Source organism: Coturnix japonica, chromosome Z (assembly GCF_001577835.2).
Source record: "Coturnix japonica isolate 7356 chromosome Z, Coturnix japonica 2.1, whole genome shotgun sequence".
NCBI classification, from domain to species: Eukaryota; Metazoa; Chordata; class Aves; order Galliformes; family Phasianidae; genus Coturnix; species Coturnix japonica.
In genome coordinates, this window is record NC_029547.1 from 10,216,977 (window position 1) to 10,241,992 (window position 25,016).

The following is a 25,016-nucleotide window of genomic DNA, read 5'->3' on the forward strand; positions in this document are numbered from 1 at the left end:
TGAAGATCCCTTCCAATTACACAATTCTATTCTAAAAATAAAAATCATGAAAAAAAAAAAATCACTGAAAATTAATATTAATTTTTCTATACTCTGATGTTGCATAATTTTCAATAAAATATGCAGTCTTTTACAAAGAATATTTTGGAAATGACTAATGGCTGCATACACTATACATTCATGCTATTACTTAAACATGAATTTTATGTATGCAAGTGTTTTTATTTTCAGAGAGTATAAACGTGTCATAATAATAAAGATACCATGCCATGAAAAAAGAAAAAATTACAGAATTGAATAGGAACTGAAGTGTGCCATTTAATTTAAAAAGAGAGTGAGAGAACTGTAATAGAAATTGAATAGAAATAGAAATAAAGATTGCTACACATCGTGGGTGCTGGTACCTCAGTTGGAAGTGATGGATTAGGAGTCTGAAAATCCTGTTGCATTGTACTGTGTTGAAAGTATCAGAGTGAAAAGAATAGTTCTGAGATCTTGAGACTTGGAGAGGTTATTATCATTTACAAATACCCTACTGTGTGAACTGTATTTGTTTCTTCTCCAGGGCTTTTATCTGAAGCACTCAGAAAATGAATAAAATTATAAATTGCACTGAAAGTGCTCTGAAGTTCAGAGCTGAAACCTTCCTCTGGAGAGGAGTTCAGTTAAAGAAAAATTTAAAAAAAAAAATTAATGAGAGGTTAAAAGAGATCTTTAATAACCTTGTTCTGATGAAGGGAAGGGAAGGGAAGGGAAGGGAAGGGAAGGGAAGGGAAGGGAAGGGAAAGGGAAGGGAAGGGAAGGGAGGGAGGGAAGGGAAGGGAAGGGAAGGGAAGGGAAGGGGAAGGGAAGGAGGAAGGGAAGGGAAGGGAAGGGAAGGGAAGGGAAGGGAAGGGAAGGGAAGGGAAGGGAAGGGAAGATTATGACCTTATGCTAAAAGGTGATGACGAAGTGAAATTAGATAATTTTCAAAGTCTCCTTCCAAGTCAAACCAGTCCATGATTGTAAGGCAGTATGATAGTGTATATAATGAGAATTCCAATGAAATCAAAACTCATCTGATACCCTCACGGCATGTTTCATGTTTCCCACATTATCCTACAATCATTTCTGAGGCTTTGAGAAGCTTGTACTAAAGGTCTACAATTTTAGCGTAAGCCAAGTGAAGATCTATGGTAATTTTCACTTTTCAGAATGTCTTGTAGAGCAGTGAGTTGTTTTGCAGATGACTCGTACTCTTTCTGGTCATGCAAATAAAGTATATTAAGGTTTATGGTTAATATCTGTTTAGAGAAAAATATCGCAGTATTGTCGTATATTGCAAATGTATTAACAGCACCCTCTTATCAAAATGTCTACAGAACAAAATGTTAAATATACACAACCTACCAAGATATTCGCATTGGTGGGATTAATGAAATTAGTTGCATGGGGGATTAGACATGTCTCACACTTATTTTGTTCCCTCTAAAAATCCTTTAGATTTCAGAGGGAAAACTGTGATGAAATGAAATAATTAAACACATAATTAATAAAATGAGGGAAATACAGATTATGAACACTTAAAGTGAGGTAAAGCATGTTTTATTTTCATGCTTTTCCCCTACACCTATCACAGTACAATATTACTGCAAACCTTCAATGTTTGCATTGTAAACATGTAAGAATGCTGAGTTTGTTACTGACCCACTGAAGACTTGAAGAGCTTGTGATTTGTACAGTTTGCATGTCTTATGTCATGTACAGCACAACAAAATCTGCTAAAATCTATTATTTCATTCATCTCTTATTTTGTTCTCCTGAGACAATGTAATTCTGTTTCCAAGAAAAGTATCAGAAACTTGATCACATAATTAAATACTATCATATTCCTTGGCTTAACAGAAAATCAAAAGTATCAAATATTATTCAAGTATTCAGATTTCAGAGAAAATAGTGCTTTAGGGATACATTTTGCAAGATGACCCATTCTCATAGGTGATGCAGTTTTAGAGTTATAGGTCAAACCGAAATTGCTGGCTAATTATGCAAAAAATTCAATAGTGATTTTACAGAATTAATGAATCATCAGGAAATTATTATCAAAGCACAGCTGACTAGTTCCTATTCAGCACTTCTGAATCACTGCTCATTGAGCAAAGCAATCACTGGACAATGGGGGTTTTGCCTGAGCAAAATGTGAGTCAGGAGACCTGGACTCCCATTGTCTTCACTGGGAGTTTTGCCTGCATATGGAGTGAGCTGGGACTTGTGGTGAATGGGACCCATTCACAGAGCAGCTAAGTAAAGCACTCAATACATCACTATTTTGAAGTTAACACTAGGTGGTAGACATAACTGGAAGAAATACAGACATTTTTGGAGCCATGTGAAAGACTTGTATAAAGCAGCACTTCAAAAGTATTGTCTCTCATTTCCCCCTATTTTTGCCTAAACTTTTTTGTTTTGAAACGTATCTGGCTGTTCACACTGACATTCCCTTTGGTTTAACAAATTAATTAAAATAATTTCCTTTTTTTGCACCCAGTCTGCAGGCGGAAGAGACATCCCTGTTTAGAGAAGAGTTGATGTTCTTGCAGCTGCAAAGGGAAATCTCTTCCGCTGTCCAGACAGGCTGTCCTTATTTAGTTGGAGAAAGGAGAGATTTCAGCCTAACCAGTTCTCAGCATGATGCTGTTTGAGTGCATCCTCACTGATCTATAGACTGCCAGCTGTACTAACTCCTCCATGAGCACAAGTCCTTCAGTTCCACTTCCCAGAATAACTGTGAAATAATACAAACAGAATACCAGGAAGAGGCAAAAGGGAAAAAGAAGATAGTCAAGTAAAGAAAAGAACAAAAAGGCCATATAAAAAAGCCTGCAGGGAAAAGAAAATGTGGGAAAACAAAGAGAAATGAAGATTATTATCTACGTAAAGAAGAAGCATAAAATAGGAAATGACTTGGAATAGGTGTTGTAGAAGCTAAGGCCTAAGCTTCCTTCAAAACTTAAATTTGCTGAAATGAATGAAAACAGTAATATTCCTTGTATTCAAAGCAAAATATTGAAGGGAGAAGAATGAAGAGAGGAGATAGTAATAATGGGAATAGAAGGAAGGAGAACGATGAGTGTACAGTCATGGGGAGAAGTTGCTCTATCAAAGGAAAGAGGGCAAGAGGGAAGGCAATGCTCAGCTGGAGCTGGAATTCAGAAAGGAGCAGAAGGGTTGGACTGAGTGACTGCATGGAAAACAATCTCCTTGTATAATGTAAGGACTGCTCTGGAAATAATGCCTCATATTTCACCATGTTGGCCCACAGTATCAGAGGTGGATGCTGGAAGGGTGGCAATAGATACTGAGCCTCCCCACTAATCTTTCATTAAATGCTGTGTAACAAATTGCTGCAGAGGAGTCTGACATGGAAGTGCAGATGAGGCAAAGGGGTGTCACTGGAAAAACTTCCACGTGGAAAAAAATGGCACATGTTCACATTCACAAGCTAAATATTTATGGACACTAAACTGGGGATGTAAGCTCTGTGGGGCAATTAGTGGTGCGTTTCAGTAGTGGCAACAGTGATTTTGAAGATGAGCCACATTCTGAAGAGCCACACGTGGCTGCTACACCACATAATGAAATGTATCTCAATCTGTTCATCTGCATGAATTTTACTAGTGCACTGCAGAATTTTAAAATGTGAACTCTACACATTTCTTTTCTCAATTTTTGTTTGTTTTTTTTTTTATAGCTTTTTGAATTTCTTTACTGCAGTGAGCATATTCATGTCCTCTCAAAAGTGAAGTGAAGAACCTGGTCCTGAACAGAATAAAGTAAGCTAATATATCAGTCTCAGTGAGATGTCTTGTCTCCATTGAAACATCCTTGTTCACCTTGATAATTAACACCTTCCTCAGCTTAACTAGATCTGATGGCAGGCATTTGAGCACATTTCAAAAGCAATTTGTAATAAATATTAAAGGACTGTTCCAATTTGCTTTTAAGTAAGTCACAGAGAACTAATGAGTTCTGTGGGCCTGGGATCCCAGTAGAGAATGGAATTTCAGAATGAAAAACACAGCAAGAAAATAAATGCTGACTACCAGACAGACTGAATGTCCGGATGCCAGGGTTACTGTGAAGCAAAGATATTCTGGGATCTACCATGGTATATGAAATATAGATCGTACAGAAGAACTTAATGACTTTATATTGTATCAGCTGATGTGGATTCATTATATAGTGAAAAAGAAGGAAAAAGACTTTCTGACATTTGTTTTTCCAAACCTGGTGCTGCTTTTTCCCTCAGTGAAAATGTGCATGTTTTCTCAGAGCCTGTTTCTTTCTCACAATAAACAATGCAAAGCCCTCCTGCCAAAAAAATGTCCAAATGCTAAGCAGTTGCTATTATAGTCATTATTATAATAGCAACTTTGAGCTATGTGCTTTTAAATTACAATTATTTTTACAAAAGATTTTTATGTGTCTTGATTGCAGTAATTATGGTTCTATAGTAATAAATGTGTATTTAAACAGTCCATGTTAGCTTATTGCTCCAAATAAACAAGTTCCCTCAACTGAACTTCTTACAAGTGAATGGTTTTCTTTGTATTAATCTTATTTGCTATTCTAGCAACACACTAGGATGTATTAAAGAGATGATAAACCATTGTTTCATAATAGAAATAACTATGAACAAAGATGTCAAATAAAAAGCAATGTTTCATATGAAATGTGTTTCATGTAGATGGTGTCAGATTTTAATTTAGAAAGAAATAATGCTCTTTAGATTTGTTTCTCACCTATCTGCTCTCATTTTGTTTAATAACAGCACCTTGTCAAAGAAAACAAAGGAATGTGAAAAGGAAAAGAAGTTCACGACTTTGTCTGTTATACAGGCTGAGACATGCACTACTGATAAGGCTGCACTCTGTGTAAAGAGCATCCTGTATAAGGAGCAACATGGAATACAAGAAATAGGCTTTTTTAATAGTATGGGAGTAAATAAAGACAGAAAACTGTTCAGACAGTGAGACGCCCACCAACAGCACTATGTTCCCAATATAGTACAAATGGGACATCATTGCTCTGTTGCTACCATGACTTGCGGCAGTGCATGCTTCCAGCAGGGCTTCCCTTCGGGACATGCTCTAGCTCAGAAAATTCACATGTTTGGAAAGTTTACATCTCTTCATAGAAAAGATTTTAGAAAGATAAATCAGAAAGAGGTAGCAGAGAGAGAAAGAGGGATAGTAGTCTGTTGCCAGTATTGTGCTCTTTCCTAACTAGCCACAGTGCTATATGAACTTTTGAGTTGAACCTGTCTGTGTGGTTTTTGCAAGCTATAGGAAAGCCAGCAAAGCAACACTGTATGGAACCTTGGATCTGAATCTTTACAAGCTACTAATGTGATCCCTTTAGATTTCTTACAATGACACTGTCCCATACAACCTCTCATCCCTTCCTACAGCCCTACATACATTTTAGTGAGAACTATTCCATTGTATATTCACAACTATGATAAGATATTTAGGAAAAAAGTTCATGAGCCACGTTCTCCACTGGCTAAACTAATCTTCCCTTCACCCTTCTCCTGACACTGAAAAGAGGCAGCACTGTCAATTCCAACGTGCATTGTGTGGTGAGGCCCAGGCAGCCGGCGATGCTGAATGGAGATACTGCAGGTTCGTGTTTCTCTGCTGGGAATTGTCACCGAGCAGAAAGGAATGCTGTGTTTCTATTGCACAACTTCTAACTGAAAAACATCAGAGCTCTAAAACAAAAAAAATTACCATTATTTTCATGGCACAAGACCTCAAAATTTTGGAATTAGAGTAGCCAAAAAGATTTCTTGGCTAACTTGAGTTAGTAAATCTAAGACTGTAATTGGACTTTGCTTTTAAACTGTTATTTTGTCAGAAGAGTGGTATTTTACAATAATCATCTAATCTCTGCCATCAACAGAACATTTCACAACATGTTATTTATTGATAATTGGTTTTGACCAAATATTTGTTGTCTAGCAATCAGATGCTACAATTGTGATGATAAATTCAAGTTCAGAGTAACCAGTAGATGGAATTATCTTCTAAAAGTAAATAACAGCAACATGCTGTGATTCACATCCTTGAGTGGTCTTAGACGATGTGATCTGTATTTCTTTATGATAAAAACAAAACCTGATAATACAGTACAAGCACTAAAAGGTTTTCAGGCTACAAGTAGTAGTAACTCAGGTTAATGTTTTCACGGTGCATGGATACGTGTTTTCTAACAGAACATAAACTATGTCTTTGATGCGTGTAGGGGGCACACAAGTATACACATAACAAAACACTATCTGTTTTCGATGAAAGTGTTAACTTTCACTGTATCATATCTTAAACAAAAATAATGTATATTTTTCACATTTGGCTGGCAAAAGTGAGGTATTTGTCAAATTTCACTGTGTTAAACAGATCTGAAAACAACCAAAACCAAAAATTAATTTCTCATGGTTATTTCAGCATGGTCAAAAGGAGAAATGCAAAGCCAATCTAGTATTGCAGGGTCAAAAGGAGAAATGCAAAGCCAATCTAGTATTGCAGGGGAAAAAAAAGCATGCCATGATCCAGTTGAAGTACTCAGGAGCCTAAGGCTTTGCCTTAGCTCTGCCAATTATTCGCTAGTTTATATGGATTAAATTTAACCTCTCAGAAAGTCAGTTTCTTCATTGGCACAACAGGATCTAATGGTACTAAGCTGAGTTTGAGCTTGCAAGGCAGTCACATATATTCTCATTTTGTCCAAGTTAATTGAAGACTGGTTACATACGATTAACTATGAATAAATGTACTCTTTCACAAGTACTTCATTTCTATTTTACCACTGTGGAAGAGACTGCATAAAGTTTCAACAATATTTAACTGAGCTTCTACCTAAAACTACAAAACTTTTAAGGTACTGCCAGCATTAATTGGTAGTGCTGATTTGTTAATGTGAAGACTGGATTGCTTGGATTGTTAAGATACCTTTTTCAACTGGGATCCATGCACGCTCAAGCTAGGTTTTATTACCCTCCGAGAAATGGAGTGGAATAAAATGAAATTCATTGCTTCAGTTCCACATCTTGCATTTGCTACTTTTAATTTCCCTAAGGTTTCTCTTGATAGCTCTATTCACATGAAAATAACAATACCTTTTTTTTTTTAACTGCAGCTTCCACTCTGATATCTTCACTAAGTTTACAAAGACATTTTGCCAGTGTGCAAAGTACATTTACTGGCAGATTTTTCTCACCACAACAAAACAGAACTTGAGTTTATCGTGTGGATCCACACTGCCCATAAGGAAAAGGTTCAAATTAATTTGTCTTCACTCTATCTGTGCATCTCCTGCTTTCTCAAGACAGGGCTGAAACTGAAGCCCAAAGCACAAAGGGTTCTGTGCTAAAATAACTATGTAGAAAGGCTTTACAAGGCCTTGCATTGTTGCTTGTCCTAAGGTACGTAGAAATGATTTTACCAATGTAACATTGATGGTAACACCTTGAATGCTGCTCTGTTACTCAAAAAAGCATACTGATGCTTTTCCACATTCCAAGTGTTGCCTGGTTCAATCTAAAGGCTATAATGTTTCTAGGAACTTCTGTACTTTAAGTTGCTGTCCCTAGAAACTTATAATACTAAAATTACAGATTAGAGTTCTCAACTGGTAACACTTTAAATCTCATCCTAGCCCTGGGATTAAAGACTGTATACTAAACCCATTAAGTCTGTTGTATACTTAAAAGGTAATTCAAGTAGGTACATTAGAATTGTGTGTTGCCAGGAGAAACTGCATTACTAACTGTGACTCATTTATTGTTATTGAGGAACACCTAAAATACCTGTTTATTTTAATAATACTGTAATAGTAATATATTGGATAGTAATATTTATATATTCTTTACAAGTTTCCTAATTTCACTGTCAGAGATAAGTAGATTTATAAAAGGAATGGTTGTCAGGAAAGGAAACAGAGGGAAAAGAAGAAAGAAAATTTTGAACACACTCCCAGAACGCCCTTCGTGTTCTGTTTCTCTAAGCATTCTTCAACAGTATCTATTGCTCATGAGGGCAAATGAAAATATTACTGCCGAAGTTAAACCATGCTGTAATACTGCTTAATGTCTGTTTACATCTTGTCTCATTCAATAGCTGATTCTCACAAGATTCTCTTTTCAAGATGGTGTACTTTCAGATCACCTCACTTGGGTCCTGACTTCTCTCCAGCTAAGGCACCTTGAACATTACCACCTATTTGAATGCAGGGCAGAATGAAGTCTTTATCTGGGAGGTGTCACAAAAAGCTCACCATGCTCCACAAGGAAACATCAAACAAACTGATCAATAGAGGCCAAGGGTCAGGAAAGAGGTCAGCTCCCAACTCCAGGCAAGGGGGTGAAAATATTTAAAAGCTGCACTGGAAAAATAGTTATGAGATGGACATCTAAGCTGCCAGGTATTAAAAAATGCAGCGAGTGGTTTCTATCCTTGCAACACAAGATGTTAACAATTTTTCTTGCTTTTTAAAATAAATGAATACAAATTAAGGTCATTCAGATGTTTATTTTCCCTCTTGTGAAATGTAAGATCAAGATTCCATGGTTCTCAGTCCAAACGCAAGCCTTCATTAAGCATGAGTGTGGATGCATTATACTGTAAAAGAGTTTTTTCCTTATGTTATACATTGTTCTGTTAAGCACATTTTAAATCAGAAAACATCTTTGCAAAGCTGTCACTCTGACTGTGTGGAAGTTGCACTGCTCTGAATTTTGTTTCTTACCTATTTGTGTGTGTTTGGTGTGGCAGAGTATTCTGTATACTTGAAACCATTTAAAGCCACATCATCTGTAAACTGATTCTCATAAATGTCAACTTACAGATTTTGTTAAACTTAAGGGAAAATACACTTAAAGTCTCATGACTTTAAGTCATGACAATGACAAATGCACTGAATTATGATTGTTGAAGAATTTTAACTGACTTGACCAACATTTTTAATGTTAATGTGCCTTCAAGAGTTGAGAAGTGTGTGGGAATTCCTCTGACTCTACTCTGCAAACATCTTTTCAGTAGTGTAAACTTTTAAATACTGGGGGAAAAAAAGGCCAGTTATTTCCCAAAAGTGGATGTATTATGCTTTTCACTTCACCATTCATTCCATGCTATTGAAACAGGTTGAATGGGGCTTAACATCCAGTGGATTTAAATTGCCAAATGGGAGACGAGTCTCATCATGTCCTCTGATTATCTACAGGAAACGTATAAAGAATTACAGCTGATTGCATTTTTCTCTACTCTTGACAGTGCTCCAGTTGCTTCTGAAAGATACATCTGGTTCCAACCCTGGAAGAATAGGTGTTCATGAATAGGTGTTGTTAAGGTTTAGAAAATACCTAACAGCATCACACCTTGCTTCTTATTGGTACAAGCTGTCATACTAATGTATTATATCATTTATTTTAGTGAGCACAGGGAAGGTGTTATATAATTATGTGGAGGCTTTGCAGCTTTCAGCCTGCAACACTGAGTGGAGAAGTGCTCAGCTCCAGTGCGTGCGCAATCCTCAGTCCTTCCTGGGTTCTGATTTTGCATTTCTAATGAAGCTGAACTGACAAAGCGTGAAAGTGGTCTAAAAGGAAAAACAAAGAAAGTGACCCTGTTCTCACTGCGCTGAGGCTCATCAATATTCCAGCAGCTCAGCTTTCCCCTCTCCCTGATGTCTTTAATTTTTTTCAGAGCAGGGCTGACAGTCTCCTCCCCTTTCCTTAAGTTGCAGTGATAGTAAGTTGCTGCATTCCCCAGCACACGCGGATTGTCAGTTTTCTGCCTCCCGCTCGCTGAACCGTGCAGCTCTGCTGCATTTGCTGGGAAATCCCAACCTGATCTGCCAACAGCATACGGAACCACACAGGTCTGGAAAGGTGAGCAGACCCTTCAGCTGCGCGGGAACACTCATTTCTCACTCTTATCCTTTGTATGTTCCTTAGTATAACGATCCTACTGCCTATACTCACGTTCTCTCTTGACCTTAATGCTGAGCTGTTATAGAGCACATTAGCTCTGTAGAGCTCTATAGATTAGCTGCATGAAGCATCTAGGGAAGAAAAGGCATGCTGAGTGAATCTGTTTCTTGCAAAAGAGTGAAAATCAATTGCTCTGAAAAACCTTCTTGCACACAGTCCTCAGACTGGAATAAGTACTAATGTAAACATCTGGTGCAAATGTTTTCACTCTCTAAACAAGTAAAGCATGTGTCTTTCTGTTAAAATTCACAGAGAATGCTGCGCTCACGTGCCAGTCTCCAAACATATGGCAGTTCAGAAAGCAGTGACTAAATCTCAATAAAATCAATTTCCTACAATATGATATTTACTCTAAGGCATATTATATCAGAATCTTTTGTATTTATATTCCAACTGCTTCCCAATTGAAAAAATACATATATTTAGGCACTCAGTTTACTAAGGTGTTACAGTTAAACTGTGTATAATGGAGGCAGGTTTCAATAGAAAGAATGAAGTTCATGTAGACATAAATTTCTGATTTCCTCATAAAAGCATTCTGCTGTATTAACACTTCAGAAAACCAGATTATCAGTCTGAAAAACCACCTTTGTGTAGACTCCATTATGAAATAAGTCAATACCAAGCAGATGTCAGTATTTTATTCTTAAACAGAGAATAAACTTTAAATATTAAAACATTTTATGGTTGATTCAGTGGCATGGTTTCTTGAATTCAGACTGTATGCCTATAGTTGCTGGACACTACTTGCAAGGAGAGCTTGTGTTATGGTTAGAAACAGCAAGCTAAGTGGGATATAACTTCTGATGTTTTACAGATGTACTCCAAATAGTTTGTACACTTTAAAGATGAATATTATCAGTATAAAACTGTCAAGGGCACACCTTCTAAATAGTGGCTGAGGGATGAATAAATGATTCCTGCTGTGTTTTGCCATGCGAAAAGGAGGAATTCAGACAATGCAGGCAGCCTGTTAAAAACATCTGAAATGCAGAACACTTTAAATGTTCCAGTTCAAGCAAAATATTTCTCAATATTCAGTTTCTCAGTGTCTATAGTGAAGGTGAGCTAGTTTTTTTTTTGTTTTTTTTTTTTCCTCTCTTTTCTTCATATGGCAAGGATTTCCTGATCAGATGGGAAGTACACTTGACATATGCACTTGACATAGAGCCTTATACTTCCAGGAATAGTAACCAGTTCATGTTACTCTAGGAATCAAAAAAAGTTAGCCCTGGTTTTTACAGAATGGCAGCAAGCTCACTGTAACTTTTAATAAGCAGGATGCCTGTCTGAACAGAACATAAAATCCTTCCTTCTAAGGGTTCTTCTCACAATCAACAACTTAGGCATTACAACAAATACAAGTTTTATTGAAATGGGAAGAACATCTGCTTCCATGTAAATATGTGGTTAATCATTCCTCTGAAATCTTACTGCAGTTTTTGGTATTTCTTGTCTTGCAGGCTCCTGCAGCACCTCTCACAGAAAAGGGTCTCCCATTTTTCTGAAAGGATTTTGATAGAAGTTTATTATAAAAGAATACTTTCTGCAAGATAATGACTAAAGGTAATGGAGAAGATCCCAAAACTGGAAGTAGGATGGAACGCTTTCAACAAGGAGTCCGGAAACGTACACTTTTGGCAAAAAAAAAGGTGCAGAGCATAACAAAGGATGATGTTAAGAGTTACTTATTGAGGAATGCCTTTGTGCTCTTCACCGTTGTTGCTGTGATTCTCGGTGAGTCATTTGTTCCATAGGAATATTCTGTTTTCCACTGCATTTGACAATGACAATTTGCCTGGGTGTTTTGCATTACAAACAAGATTCCAAATTCTTCTGCACTGATAAGGATGATCTTGCTTGGAGAGTTTGGGCTCTTGCAACTGTGTGTGGAAGCTGTGCAGAGAGCCATTTAAATTATTCTAGTATTTCTAAGAAAAAATGTGGAGGAAGAGGTCAGATGTTTTACAGGCTCTTCTCCTAAAGAATTAGGCTCAATAACTGTAACAGAACATTCTCAGCAAAATCTTCTACTCAAAGCAGGTTAAGCAAAATGCTCAGGATGTAAATTTTTCCAGTTTCATCATAATGAACACTTTGTAATGACTAACAGAAATTCTTTATGAATGAAACAGGAATGAAACTTTAACTTACATCTGAGCAAACTTCTGTATCAGAGCTTCAGTCTTTTTAGTTTCCGCATGACAAATACAAACCAATCAAAAGTAAGTGCAGGCTTGCTTTCTCTGTTTCTCACAATCTTACACATGCATCTTTCAGATGCAATTGTGGCAACAATAGAAATGTTACCTGTTCAAAGAATTGCAAGATAACACCTGATTAAATGCCTGTTTAGATGGTATGGAGAGGAATCTGGAACATCAAACAGCATGCAAATTAGGAATGCAAAAAATGATAATTTAAAATATAGCTACATGTTTTATATTTACATTAGAGGCAGAATTGTCTGACAAAAATATGCAATTTTTAAGGAAAAATATTACTTTTTATAACCATATAATCATTTTTTATCATTTTCCTTTATGTACAGATTTATTTTCTGAATGACACCATATACTCCTTTAAGTACTCATACTGTGAGCAAGAATATTAACGTTTTACCATCCCTTTTTTTTTTTTTCCCTGTTTTCATTTTTAATTAGTTTGCAATATAAAACCATGAAACTGCTCATCAAGACACAAATGTTTTACTTTAAGGTATACATCTTAATCCTACACAGATCCAAACATCCTTGATGATGATGTTCTGCAAAAATCAGCTTGCTTTATTTTTACATCTTTCTTAGAGTTGAAATTTTAGGGCTCTACCATTATTGTTGTCTGACACCAGTGCTATAAGGTTATTTTAAACCACTTTTAGTTTTGATGGTCTTTTTCTGGGAGAAAATTATACTGGTCTACTTAAGGTTAACTTAGGTACTTTATTGCTATAATGAAAATGTAATTCTCACTTGTTTACCAATGGTATTTGATCAAAATTACTTTTTATTCCTAAATAAGAATTTGCTCCATGCAAAAAAGTCCCAAAGCATTAATATTGGTTGGGGAACAAATAATAAACATCTTATCTACACTGGTGAGAAAAGGCAGAGCAAGCTATCCAGGTTTTCAAACACTGTCCAAACTCAAAGCAATACAATTGATGCAAATAACAGACAAAAGCAAAACAATTTCACATATTTTTCACTACCATCAGGCTCCAGGATGACTACCCTAAAGTCAGAAATGTAGGAGCAGAAATGTAGACTGCAAGAGTGTGTTTACATTGCATGTTCCAATTATCTTTAGAGTACTAATGACAAACAGCTGCCCATAACTCCACTACCACCTACAGCCAGGGCAGAGTACAGTAAAGATGGAACTCAGGTTGGAGAACTGACAAAAATGTGCAGCCTCAGATGACTCAAATGCTAAAATTATGCTCACAAACCTGTGGACACCTCTGACTGCTGTAATATCTTAAAGAATCTTCTCATTGCTATTAAGGAATATTCAAAAAATTTCTCACATGGTTGGTGTAATTCTACATTACATGTGTGATTAGAACAGCATGTTCACACTTGGCAGCTATAAAAAGGTAAAACTCTTTTTGGATAAGTTTTCACTGTTGTGGAAAAATACAGAAATAGGAAACAGTTGGCTTAAGAGTTTGGAAAATATTCAGTGGTTGTGCTTCATCTGTCTAGTCTGGACAGAATTCTTATTATCTCTTAGCTGTTTGATGATCTGTGAAAAATCAGGTGGAGGGCTCAGTCCTTTCCTAGCAGATAGCAATAAATATTATAGAAATAACCCACAAGTTAGGATTACTGATTGTCTCATCAGAGATTCTTAAATGAGAATATAGGTAGAGACCAACCTATGCTCAGGTAAAAGATCTTTAATGCTTTCTGAAATCTGTGGAGATAGAACACGTCAATTTCTACGGCTGTCAGTCCATCAATTTTAATGAAGACTCAACTGCAGAAAATCGAAATTTTATCTTAAACGAAAACGGCAATTTCTCAGAAGCATTTGTTTTAGGCTGCTTTTGCCTAGGGAGTGAGAAGAAAAAGCCCACTCAGTAGACCATTTATGAATTTTCTGCTGAGTAGGATCCATGCTGGTAGATATCAAGTGGATTGGATCATCTGCCCTAGCCCACATCCAGGACTGTAGCTTGAAGCAAGTATTCGAGTATTTCTTGTGAGTGAGTGTCTGTGGAAACAAGCACTTTGTTATGAAGTGGATGGCTGCAATGTGCAGTTCTTTGAGAACTGATTTTTAGTGACAGAGCAGAGATTTTGTGGCATTCACTTGGGAAGGAGAAATACAATCAATTACCTTCACTTCTGCCTGCAGTCCAATTCTGAATTGATTTCTAAATTATCTGTTCCAATACCAAAACAGTTACTCTTTAAAAATCTAATGATGAATGTTCCAGGAGTTATAACTCTCACTGATGATTATTCACATGCTATTCTCTATTTTTTTAAATCTCAAGTAAGTTTCCTCTGACTTCTCATTTTGCATAGGCAGGTTCTGTCTAGTATATCATTTGCATTATCATAACTATTGCCATTTTTAGATAAATTTAAACTACTTTCAAGACCTTCGAGAGACTGAGAAAAGCATGGTCAGCAAAGTGAGTTAAAATTATTTTTTTCAGATTCTGCTGGCTCAGCTAGAAATATTAAAATATGTTTTGTTGTTTGTTTTTTTTTAATCAGTAGATGTTGGCAAAAGCCAATAGATATGTGAGGTGAATTTAGGAAGCTGACCATTGGTGAATTCAGTGTTGTGATGACCAGGAGCTGTTTAAGGTAGGGTTGATGCCGGGGTGGCTCATGGAAAATCTGCAGGAAGTGTTACCACCTTTGAAGTGTTAGCCAAATTACTGGCAGAATCTCAGGGGCTGCCCTCTCTCCCACGCTACTTCACTTCATCATCCTGTCCCCAAAATGCCTTCCTTTCATATGTTCTTCCTCCAGCGGACACAATTCTCTGTTACCGACCTCCCATTTTCCAGAAATGCACACAAGTCCAGATTTTGCTCTGGCAGGACTTCTGAGTGCCCTAAAATATCTTGTAGATTCTGAACTTGTACTAAAGGAAAGCTCCAAGCTCACAGAACTCCTGGGAAGCTGTTCACAGAAAAACATACTGTTATAACTAAGAGGCTCAGTGAGAAAGGAAGTTGTGAAGCAAGTACAATAAAAAGCTCTTTCTGCATAGAAATGAAACTACCATGGCACCAGTCAAGAGGGATGGAGATGGAGCTCATTCTGGGAACCAATTTGTGTTTCTTGCTACCTACCCACCAAAGAGAGCTCAGGTTGTCTGCATCATGACATGCAGTCCTCTGAAACTGCAGGGAATCTCACGAAAAATGTGAATTGCTGACAGGCATATACAAGATCTATCCTACAACAAGTGTGTGCCTTCCATATGATCACAAAACTTTCTGATGTCCTTTCAAACAAAGCAGTTAAAAGTGTAATGTGAAGCTAGAAAGCAGAGTTAAATAAATCCTGCAGATGATCCAGTATTTAAAAACAAACAAACAAAAAACCTAAAAGATCTGGACAGTGAGAAGCTGTGCAGAGGTCCAGAGTTGCAAATTCTCCTATCTCAACACACTACACGTCCCGACAGTAATTTAAAATTATGCAAGTGACACACGGGTAAACAGAACCCATGGATTACCAAAAAAAAAAAAAAAAAAATAATAATAAAGGACAGAATCTTGTACTTTGAAGCAATTTGCTTTCTGCTACTGGTAGATATCCTGTATATCCTGTATCCATTGAAGAGAAGGTTATATGACACTATTGCACACTGGAAGTGTGCACAGTGACAGTGCTGACAGAAATCTTGGTAAAATTTTCATGAGAACAAAACAGAGATCCATCATGGTAGGAGAAGTTGTTGCGATAGGTGAGTCCCACGTGAGAAAATATTGTAAATGTAACAAAAAAATGTGATGCCAGCAAAAGGCAAAATACATAGAAATAAATCAAGATAGCTTAGGGAGATGTGAAGAAATTCTGTCTTTTATGAAGTCAGAGGATGTCTTTATCCCAGCATTTTCCTGAAGAACATGCGCTACACAATGGCTCTTTCTTACCGCATGAACCCTCCTAGCAATGTAATAAAAACATATAAAAGAATGTTTTAAAAACATGCATGTATTAAGAACATTCTGGTGTTAATGAAACAGCCCAGTGCTACTTGTCTGACTGCCATATGCAGTGTAGTAACGACAATTCACATGGCTGCTAAATAAAAGCTGTGTATTCAGTACCAGTACAGATGTTAGCAAAGGTGCAAGATATGCTCAATGTTACCTTAATATCTTATTTGCTTTTGTTAGGCCAATCAGTAGGCTTGCCAGGTGGTGCTGAAATGTAACATTTCTGGGCAATCACAAATCAATCCAGAGAGTCATCTATTCACTGTTTTCTTCATACAGCTTGTGAAAATGTAGGCATTGCTGGCATTTTCAAAACTTGCTCTAGAAATTCAATTTAAATTTATTTATTTAATAGTACTCTGTACAAAATGAATTTCAAGGCTTTTTAGAGTGGAGCACAGGCCATTAACAAAGGCATTTACTGTGTTCAGTGATTTCTAAGAGATTTGCTGATAACTTTTATTGCAGTACTCATAGAACATGTCAATCGTGCCATCAAAGGATAAGGTACAAAAGAAATGAGTATAAAAGACCATCAAGAAAGAGTTTGTAGTTTTGTGAGCATTAGGGAGAAATAGAGAAATATTTTGGTGACAAACTATTTTCAGGCCTGTTCAGTTCTTTTCACTTTTCTGTATGTGTGCTGTAGTTACTGTGGTGACTGCAAAGCAATACAAAATCAAGAACAAAGTGGTAGTGACTTGAATGCTGAGTAAATGTTTAAGCTCTTTAGGTTTTTACTAGCACCCTAGCTACTCAAACACTTCAATGAGTAGCCATCAGCACTGGAATGCCTTTCAGTTGCCCAAAATGAAAGTGTAGTCCAATATGTCATATTCAGTCATTTATTAATTCCAGAAGCTTATTTATTAATTTATTTGGTTGAATATTCTTGAAATAATCAGGAATCTGAAAGTTTGTGAGATTTATGATATGAAAGTATTTGAAAAAGAACACAAAACAATCCATAATGAAAGAGATAAATTAAGAAATTCAATCTTCTAAATATTCATAAGGCTGCTAAAAATGATGAAATAACTGAATATGTAGCAGCTGGGAGATATTAACTTTTTGATTATTTCACTCCTTCTTTACAAGGTTAAGTGCAAAAAATAGTCCACCCAGTTACATTAGTTGTGTGTATATCCTGTCCATTCTCCCAATTCTTTCTTTTCCTGTACATCACATTCACATTTTGTATTTCATTAAATTTCAGATTAGAACTCACCTATTATCCTTTGCATTTACCATATTTTGTCACATATTTGTTGCCTAGACAGTCTGTCTTGGACCTTTGGAGCAGTAAGAGAAAGTAACTGATAAATAACAGAAAAGGAGCTCAGAGATTTCTACTTCGTATGCTAATTTCTCTGAATGAGCTCTTCACAGAATATACTGATGCTGATATTGTCTATTAGGAAGCAGTGAGGCAACTGATTGTGGAAGGTGATGTGATAAATGGGGCAGAAACAAATGGAAATAATTCCAGATTGATTTTTGTAGGTACTTGATTAATTTTTTCATTGCATCAACACTGCAGAGCTGGAACTGTACTGACAACATGGGTGCTTTTAACTAACATGATGCAATCCCAGGGAATTTAACTTTTAAAACCATGCAAAAGTTCAGTAATAGATCAACTGAACTATACATATCACTGAAAGGACAAGCAGTTAAAAGTTGGAAGGGAGGCAAAGTCAGAAGGATAGTATGAGAATCAGAAGGGTAACAAAGTGCTATTCTTATCCTCTGTAGATGTAGTACCAAGTTTCTTCTCTTAGCAGTTTTTATATTCAACTTTTGGATGTCGTTCAATTCCAAAAATTGAAAAAGGAATAGTATTTTCTTCCTTTAAATTTGACATGGCTACCTACTGCCTATTAGCACTGCTGTAAGACCATAAATCAGAATCACCTTAGCCTCTACACAGTACATGATTGGTTTTTTAACATTTCAGTAACCTGGCCCAACTGAAAATTCATTTCCTCCACAAAGGTGTATAAAAGATGCAATTTATGTGGTAAACGGTATTTACACTTGAACATAAACTACTTCTTCAAATTGCCTTTAGAAAATAGTCAGTTTTTAGAAGACACAAGAACCAAGTTTAAACAAACAAACAAACGAAAAACAACCAGAAAAACAGACACTATCATAGCTTGACTGTAGTGAAACTATTAATGAAGAAATTCCTAGCTGATGGATTAAGTTACTGCATAATTTTTGATGGCTTTTGAAATCTTTTTGACTTGGGAGCATATACATCAACAAACAGGGACTTATAACCTAGTCCTCTAAAGCCTTAAATTAAGTGAAGGGAGCTTGCTGTACATGAAATTCATATCTCAGAGCTGAGTATCTTTGTAGAATATGGTTGAGAGCAAGGAGATTCAAAGTGTGACCCCGCAAGTCTGCAAAGCAGATATGTAACTGTTACAATCTTGACAGGAGGTAAAATAAAGCAGAACTGCATTCCTGCTCCCACTCCTTTCTGTTAATTTGGATCATGGCAGATACTTCCAAACAGTCAAAATCCAGAAGTATGTGAATCACCACCTTGGGCATAGTGTCAATGGCTCTTGAGGAATCAACTTGCACTTTCCCTTTCAAAATCTGAGTTTAAGAATGGATTCCACCATATCTTTCAAAGTTATGTCATTGGGCAGAAGGAAGTGAGAGATTGAAAGTTATATGCCAAGAGAACAAAAGGAAGTGTAGTGTTTTATCCTAATGGTGAAAACACTCATCTTTAGCAGGGAGCCCCACGTAGTAAGGAAATCATTGGTGAAATAACAGTAACATAGGGCATTCCAAATCCAGCTGATTCTCTGCATATATGTGTTAGCTGTATTCGGCTTCTTGTTCTCCAGTACTTAGATTGGAAATAAGAAAACTGATCATGGCAATTCTAAGAAAAAAGACAAGCAGAACTGTGAAAAGGAAACTTAAAAAAGAAAAAAAGAAAGAAAAAAAGAAAGAATGAAAAAGAAAAGAAGTTTCCATTAACTTTACAGTCTCACAACTAAGCTATTTTATCTAGAGGGACTTTGAAGGTCAAAATTTGGGCTGAGGCGCTTTGTGATTAAGTGCTGTTCCAGCTGCCAGTTTTCCTTTGCTTTTTTTTTTTTTTTTTTTTTTTTTTTTTTTTTTTTTTTTGTGACCTTCCATTCTGAATGCTTAGAAGTGAGAGGAAAGGTATCAGAATTGATGTGGAAGTTACATCCAGTTCAATCCTCCCTCATACAACATTTTCAGACTGACAGACCACCCACTGTACCTTCAAATTACAACTCATAAGAAGTCAGTTAATTAAAAAGCTCAAATGGGTCCTCATCAAAATGAAATGAAATGAAGAACTTTTTGAAATTCATACACTGGAAGAGGCTGTTGACTACTGATCAGAAAGGATGGAAGATTCTAGATCTAGGCAGTCTGATCAAAGTCATAATAAGATTTTTAGGAGTCTCATCTGAACAAATATAACTGACTGAAAGCAGCCTAACCATCTTTTTGAAATGATAATAACATGTTCCAATGAATACCACTAATGAACCTGAATTCCTTATTGACAGAATATGATTTCTTTCAATAATAAAGGATCACATTGATCCTCAAACCTGATATATTCCACATCTGGAAATCCTTCCTTTCAATTCTGTCCAGATTGTTTGCATATGTCAGTAAAGTACTGGATAAGAAATCTTTTAAATCTTCTGACAAAATCTGCCATGTGAATTATGTTCCATGACCCAAACAGGTCTGGCACAGGCATATCTTGATTCAACAAAAACTTAATCCTCAGTGGCAAATACCTCAATTGCAGGTTTAGACTATTAGTGCTGAGTTCAATTAACAGGTGGTTTTGTAGGAATGAGAAAGTTGGGCTAGCTCCACAGAGATATAAATGCATAATTCAAGTGTCTCACAGATGATCATATAAAACTGCACATCAAGGAAACTGAGCCTGCGAAGAAATGTTTTGTAATGTATGTCTAAGGTGAAATCAAAATACACAAATAAATGCAACTATCAAGGTCTAAACTCAGGCTCTCCATTAAGCTACACCAGACATTCTTCAGAATAGGGCCCTGTTTTTTGATTTTGTTTACATAAAGTTCTTGGCACAGAGAGATCTCAGTCTCATTGACTGCAGTTCCTGAGTGTTACTGTACTGTAAAAAAGACAGAAGATTACTGATAGGCAGATGAGTCTGTTGAAGAGAAGAGCAGAGTTTTGTGATGTTTAGGATTATGTCAGCTTTCAGTTGATGAAAAACAGGCAAGAAAGAAATGTAAAGGCAAGAAAAGAACTATGTAAACTTTACAAGACACCAGTCCTCTTATCTATTGGGAATTACTCTTTATAGGAGTGAAAATATGGACATTTGTCAAGAAGATTGGAGAGCAAAATAAAACCAGGCATGAAAAAAGTTATTACTGTAACATTGTAGAGTACTGAATAGTGTCTTAATTTTAAACAATACTTCCCAAAATACAGTCTATCTGACCTGTGTTGGGTGTGTGTTGCATTTTGTGTAGCGGTGAAAACTCTTCTTCATTTCAAAATCTCTAGAAAATCTTTGTAATTACTTGTTTCATCTTACTTATGTAAGAACTGTCCCATTGACATCTAACCTAAATCTCCCTTCCTTCAGTTTATAGTCATTTCCCCTCATTCTATCGCTATCTACCCATGTAAAAAGTTGATTTCCCTCGTGTTTCTAAAATCTCTTTAAATTCTGGAAGGCCACAATGATGTCTCCATGCATCCTTCTCTTTTCCAATCTTATCAAGCCCAGATCCTTCAGCCTGTCAGTTCTTACAGCTTCATACTCCTCATTCCCACTTGTAGCCTTTTTGTCCACAATATCCAAGGAGGGGCTGATGTGCTTGCAGCAGTGCAAAGGCCCAACAAGGCTGTCAAGTCCAGGCTCCTCTGTAGTGACTGGAGACCGCAGCACAGCCTCTTTGCTTAGCATAGCAGCCAGCACCATGGCATTCCTGCAGAGACTAAGCAGAAGTAACACAATGACTTTTTCCCTGATATGAGGAACAACTCCAGCACCAGTGCAACTCTAATTTTTGGAGAAAGTCAAATTCATACCAGAAAACCTCTCTTTACAGCCTTAAAATTCTATTCCGATGGAATTTGAAGATTTTTTGCCTCTGTTTTCTGATCTTCCATAGCGGGAGTTTCAGCTATATTACTTGATGTCTGGCAGCCTGGCTCAGTATCACATAGGCAAAGACTTCAGCAGTACCCTTGAAATGCCAAGCCTGCCACAATCACTGCGTACAGAAGTATACATCCAATTGTGCACAATAAGCACTGTGCATCCTGACTGAAATAGACTTACTTTATACATGGACAAGCCAGGTATTTTTGTTGCTAGAACTGTCCCTTAGCAAAATATCACAGGCTCCTCTGCCCCAGTCATGTCTAGGATATTAAGCTCTTTTAAACAAGTTCTTTCCTGGCTCCCTCCATCCTATCTCTCAGACAATGAATGGAGAGAGTTATTTGCATCCAGATTAACTCGTACCCTTCTTCACCATATCCACCTGCAAGACCTCACTAGCTTTTTTTCACCTAGCTACTAAAGAACAGTTACAATAGGAGTTAATAATACTTAAGATATAATTAATAGAAATTTAAAAAGTCACTAACAAGAATATTGCTACAGTATACAAATATGTAATAGTAAGATGAATTCTGAATTTGGGTTATTCAGAATGGTGACAAAGGGAACAGACCTTCCTACCTACATAGGGAAAATCAGAACTCAAGAAAGGAATAAGTTACCATATGCAGAGAGTAGGTGGAAGGTTTCATTCAAAATTATGAAACAAAAAAGAGATCAAGAGGTTAAGAATGATTGTGATTTTGTCGGCACCTTAAAGTATTCCTTATCTCTAGAGGGATTATTTACCTGTTTGTCTTAAGTAGATACAGTTGATGTCTTATCTGAAAATGGTTGTTAGAAGAAAAGGTGTCAGAACAGAATGGTAAATTAAGCAAAAACAAATGACCCAAAAAACAGAAGCATTCATCCCAGGACTCTGTTGGAACATAAGAATGAAATGGTTGTGCGGCTAACAGAAATATACAATGTCCCATTAGTCTGGTAGGAGCCTGATTCTTCCACTGGCTCCAGCCTAATTTCTGTCATAGAACAAAATGTTATTTGCTTGATGGTCACAAGGTTTTCTGAAAGATCGTGCTTAACAGTGATTATTTTAGTGACCATTCTACTTAGTCTAAGGAACTCTTCTCCAGTTCTATGGATATTTCCTATTTCCTCCTGGAAAAGATAAATACTGTAATAATCTTTTGAAGAAAAGGAGCTCATGTAACAGTGACTTGGAATTTACTGGTAAAAAGCAGAATATCTATAGTATAGGGAACCCTCTTTGCAGGAGTTTGGACTAGGTGACCTGCAGTGATACTTTCCAATCCCTATAGCTCTCTGATCTCATTTGGAGGGCAGTTTTTTCACAGTAATTTATACCATCTAACAATTTTCCACTCAACACAAATCTGAATGATTTACGATCAATTAAAAAGGCAACATGCTAGATCGTGTACAGAAATATACAGAACACAGACGTTTAAAGAATATAAACTCCAAGAAACTGTGTGGCTTTATTTTCTGTGTGTTCCTGATGTAAGATAGACAAGGGAAGCTTTTAAGGATTAATTTTAAAATTGAAAAATACTTCTTCAGCAGAACTGCTGCTATTATTCACTTAAAAATATCTTGCCATTTCTTGTAAACTTCCTTACTTTTTTAAAGTTATTAATTACGTGAAGTAGAGAAAAAAAGCTCATCCTTCTGTATTAAATTTTTATATGCAATTAATTGAGGTAAGCCAAAAAAAAAGAATTAATTCCCCTGAAGTTCTTGAGTAAGCCCCTAGATCTGCAAAAAGACCAGTTTATCATCTTCTAAGAGCTTTGGGGTTTTTTTGTTTGTTTGTTTGTTTTTTCACTGATGTGGTGTTTTAATTGCATATGGATGTGCAACCTTTCTTTTTTCTAAGTAATATAAAGTATCATGTGAAACAGTTTTTATTATTATGTAACACAGTTAAGAATATCTTTATTTTCTCCATGGAATAATTTCAAAGTAGTAAATTTTGTAATGACAGCATAGGAAAAAACAAAACAAAACTCAGTAACCAAATAGTTCTTAAAAACTGAGTATAAAAATATTATTTTTTAATTGCTGCTTCAGACTCAGATTTCAATACTTACCACACCCTGATGTTAGTCCATTTAAGAAATTTCAAATAAAAGGGTATTTGTCTGCAATAGTGAAAACTTTTGTTTCCTTTCTGTTACCGCAGCCATTTGGAAAAGCCTAGACTGATTCATCAATATTTTCCTGCTTTAGGAACAAGCAATCCCAAATCATATCTGCCATTTCTGCCATTTCAGTTCCATTCTCATTACTAACAACATTATTTTCCCCTCTGCTCCTTTCAAGTTTTAAATCCTCTCTTGACTGAATTCATGTAAGTTAGATTCTAATTTGAACATACGCTGGAATAGAAATGCTATAGATAAAAGTTTAATCTGATTGTCATCAGATTTATCTGCACAAAGATTTTCCATAAATTTGAGAGTATCACTGAGAAGTACACCTCAAAAGCCACATTTTTAAACTGTAACCTGATTTGCTTTATTATGCATAAATTGTTTCTTTGTACTACTTTACAGACATATGGAATACGGATCTTCATTTTAAACAAACACTGTTGATTTTTGTCCAGAAAAACAAAACAAAACAGATTCTGTTGAATCTACTCTTTCTAGCAGTGTAGAAACTGTACACCATTTACTGTTTAAGAGGTTAGGCTCTGATATTGTAGATGAGCTGTTCTTTTCTGTTACAAAGGGTAGACGGAAACCTGCCCTACAGGTTGTGGCAGTACAGTATGTTTCACACAAGGCTTTGTTTCATTACAATTTTCAGAATTAATCAGAAACTTGAAACTTTTCTGAGAAAAGCCTGCTCCATTATTTACCTTTCTCAGTCCTGATTGTGGAGGGTGCTAATCCATACCTCACTTACCAGACACTGATGTGGATGGCTGTTGAAATACTGCACATTTTCCAAAGGTTTAATGGCTCATACTGAATTAATTTTAATATCTTGTTGTTGTGCCTGACTTTTAATTATGATTTTGTGGTGTTATCTGATTATTTAAAACCTGTAAGTGTTGGCTCTAAACAATTAATTAAAACAAGTCAAAGCTATTTTAACTACTTTCATTTTTTTGTTTGTTTGTTTTCATGACCATTATGTTTGTTAATAAAATCTTAACAGACAGGAAGAAATATCCAGTATCTTAAGTATTGAACCCAGAACATAAAACGAAATTTCATCTTCATTTATTCTAAAATCAAGAGAGGCTAATAAAATCATGCTGTTCTGCTTTAATTTTCAGTCTACAATGAGAAAATCATTTGGTTAAATTCCTTCTTTTGCTGCTAAGATGGCTATGTTAACACAGTATTCAGAGAGATCTGTAAAGCAATTACTACTCTATTTTATCAGTAGGGAAACTGAGTTAGAGAAAGGTTTTTATGGCCTAGGCATGACTTCACATAAATCAATGGTAGTGCTAAGATTAAGGCTGAAGAATTAGTAAATATCAGATGTCAGACCAGGTCACCAGGGCACATATTTTCCATGTTGCAGAATTATTTTCTTGTAAATTACGGTGTTGGGCAATACTGTAATTATGCACAATGCACATTAGGACAAGGGGAAAAAAAAAAAAAAAAGGAATA

At 36.2% G+C, this 25,016-nt stretch overlaps 1 protein-coding gene across 3 annotated transcripts in view; it reads left to right on the top strand.

The window, feature by feature from the left end:
- The first annotated feature begins 9,683 nt into the window (after positions 1–9,683).
- The window catches only part of SLC1A3 (solute carrier family 1 member 3), a 57,886-nt gene continuing 42,553 nt past the window's right edge, over positions 9,684–25,016 (top strand). The window contains exons 1-2 of one of the 3 annotated variants that reach the window (XM_015848513.2): positions 9,684–9,925; positions 11,491–11,764. In XM_015848513.2, the coding sequence (XP_015703999.1) occupies positions 11,584–11,764 (181 nt within the window). In that variant the 5' untranslated portion in view covers positions 9,684–9,925; positions 11,491–11,583. Of the gene's footprint in view, positions 9,926–11,490; positions 11,765–25,016 lie in introns of those variants that run through there. The other 2 variants (XM_015848511.2, XM_015848510.1) reach the window with 2 other exon arrangements.